This window comes from Grammomys surdaster, unplaced genomic scaffold (genome assembly GCF_004785775.1).
Source record: "Grammomys surdaster isolate TR1022 unplaced genomic scaffold, NIH_TR_1.0 113908, whole genome shotgun sequence".
In the NCBI taxonomy this organism is placed as follows: Eukaryota; Metazoa; Chordata; class Mammalia; order Rodentia; family Muridae; genus Grammomys; species Grammomys surdaster.
In genome coordinates, this window is record NW_021612335.1 from 4,096 (window position 1) to 4,870 (window position 775).

Here is a 775-nt window from a genome sequence, read left to right on the forward strand (position 1 = left end):
TATATATATATATATATATATATATATATATATATATATATATATATTCTTGTGAACACCATGGCCACTTTTGGTGTTATCCAGTATTTCCATTTCACAGGTAAGAAATTGAGACTTAAAACATCAAAACTCAAGCACAATGTCCCCACATGGATTGCCCATTAAGACCCTCCGAGAACCAGCCTCTCACCACCCACCTATTCTAGTCTTAAGTTGCATGAGTTTCTTGTAGATCTCCTTCTGATCCTTGGTGCAGGGAACCTTTGGAACTGTGCCAAGAAAAAAGAAACAGTATCTCATGGTCTACACTGCCAACATAGGAACATCGTGTCTGAGAGCCAACTATTTGTTATAGAACACTTGAAGAAGAAAAATACTGGTCTGGAGAGATGACTTAGTTGGTAAAGTACCTGCATGCAGGCATGAGGACCTGAATTCAGTTTTCCAGAATCCACATTTTAAAAACCAGGCATGCTAGTGTCTACTCAAAATCACAGTTTTGGAGGTCCAAGGACAAATGAACCTGTTGGCCAACCAGACTAGCTTGCTTGATGATCTCAGGACAATAAGAAATATTTTCTCTAAAAGATGGACAGAATCTGAGGAATGACCACTGAGGCTGTCTCCTGGCAACTACATAATGCATACACATGTGTATGCTTATCTTCACAAGTCCATGTGCACACAAATATACATGTGTGTATGCACATACTTGCATACAGACACGAGAGAGAGAGAGAGAGAGAGAGAGAGAGAGAGAGAGAGAGAGAGAGAG

General features: G+C 39.7%; 1 protein-coding gene across 2 annotated transcripts in view; it reads right to left on the minus strand.

The window, feature by feature from the left end:
• Nucleotides 1-332, minus strand: part of LOC114635600 (CD209 antigen-like protein A) — a 4,038-nt gene extending 3,706 nt beyond the window's left edge. For both annotated transcript variants that reach the window (XM_028784110.1, XM_028784109.1), the window contains exon 1: nucleotides 198-332. In XM_028784110.1, coding sequence (XP_028639943.1) covers nucleotides 198-300 — 103 coding nt within the window. In that variant the 5' untranslated portion in view covers nucleotides 301-332. The remainder of the gene's footprint in view (nucleotides 1-197) is intronic.
• Nucleotides 333-775: the final 443 nt, after the last annotated feature.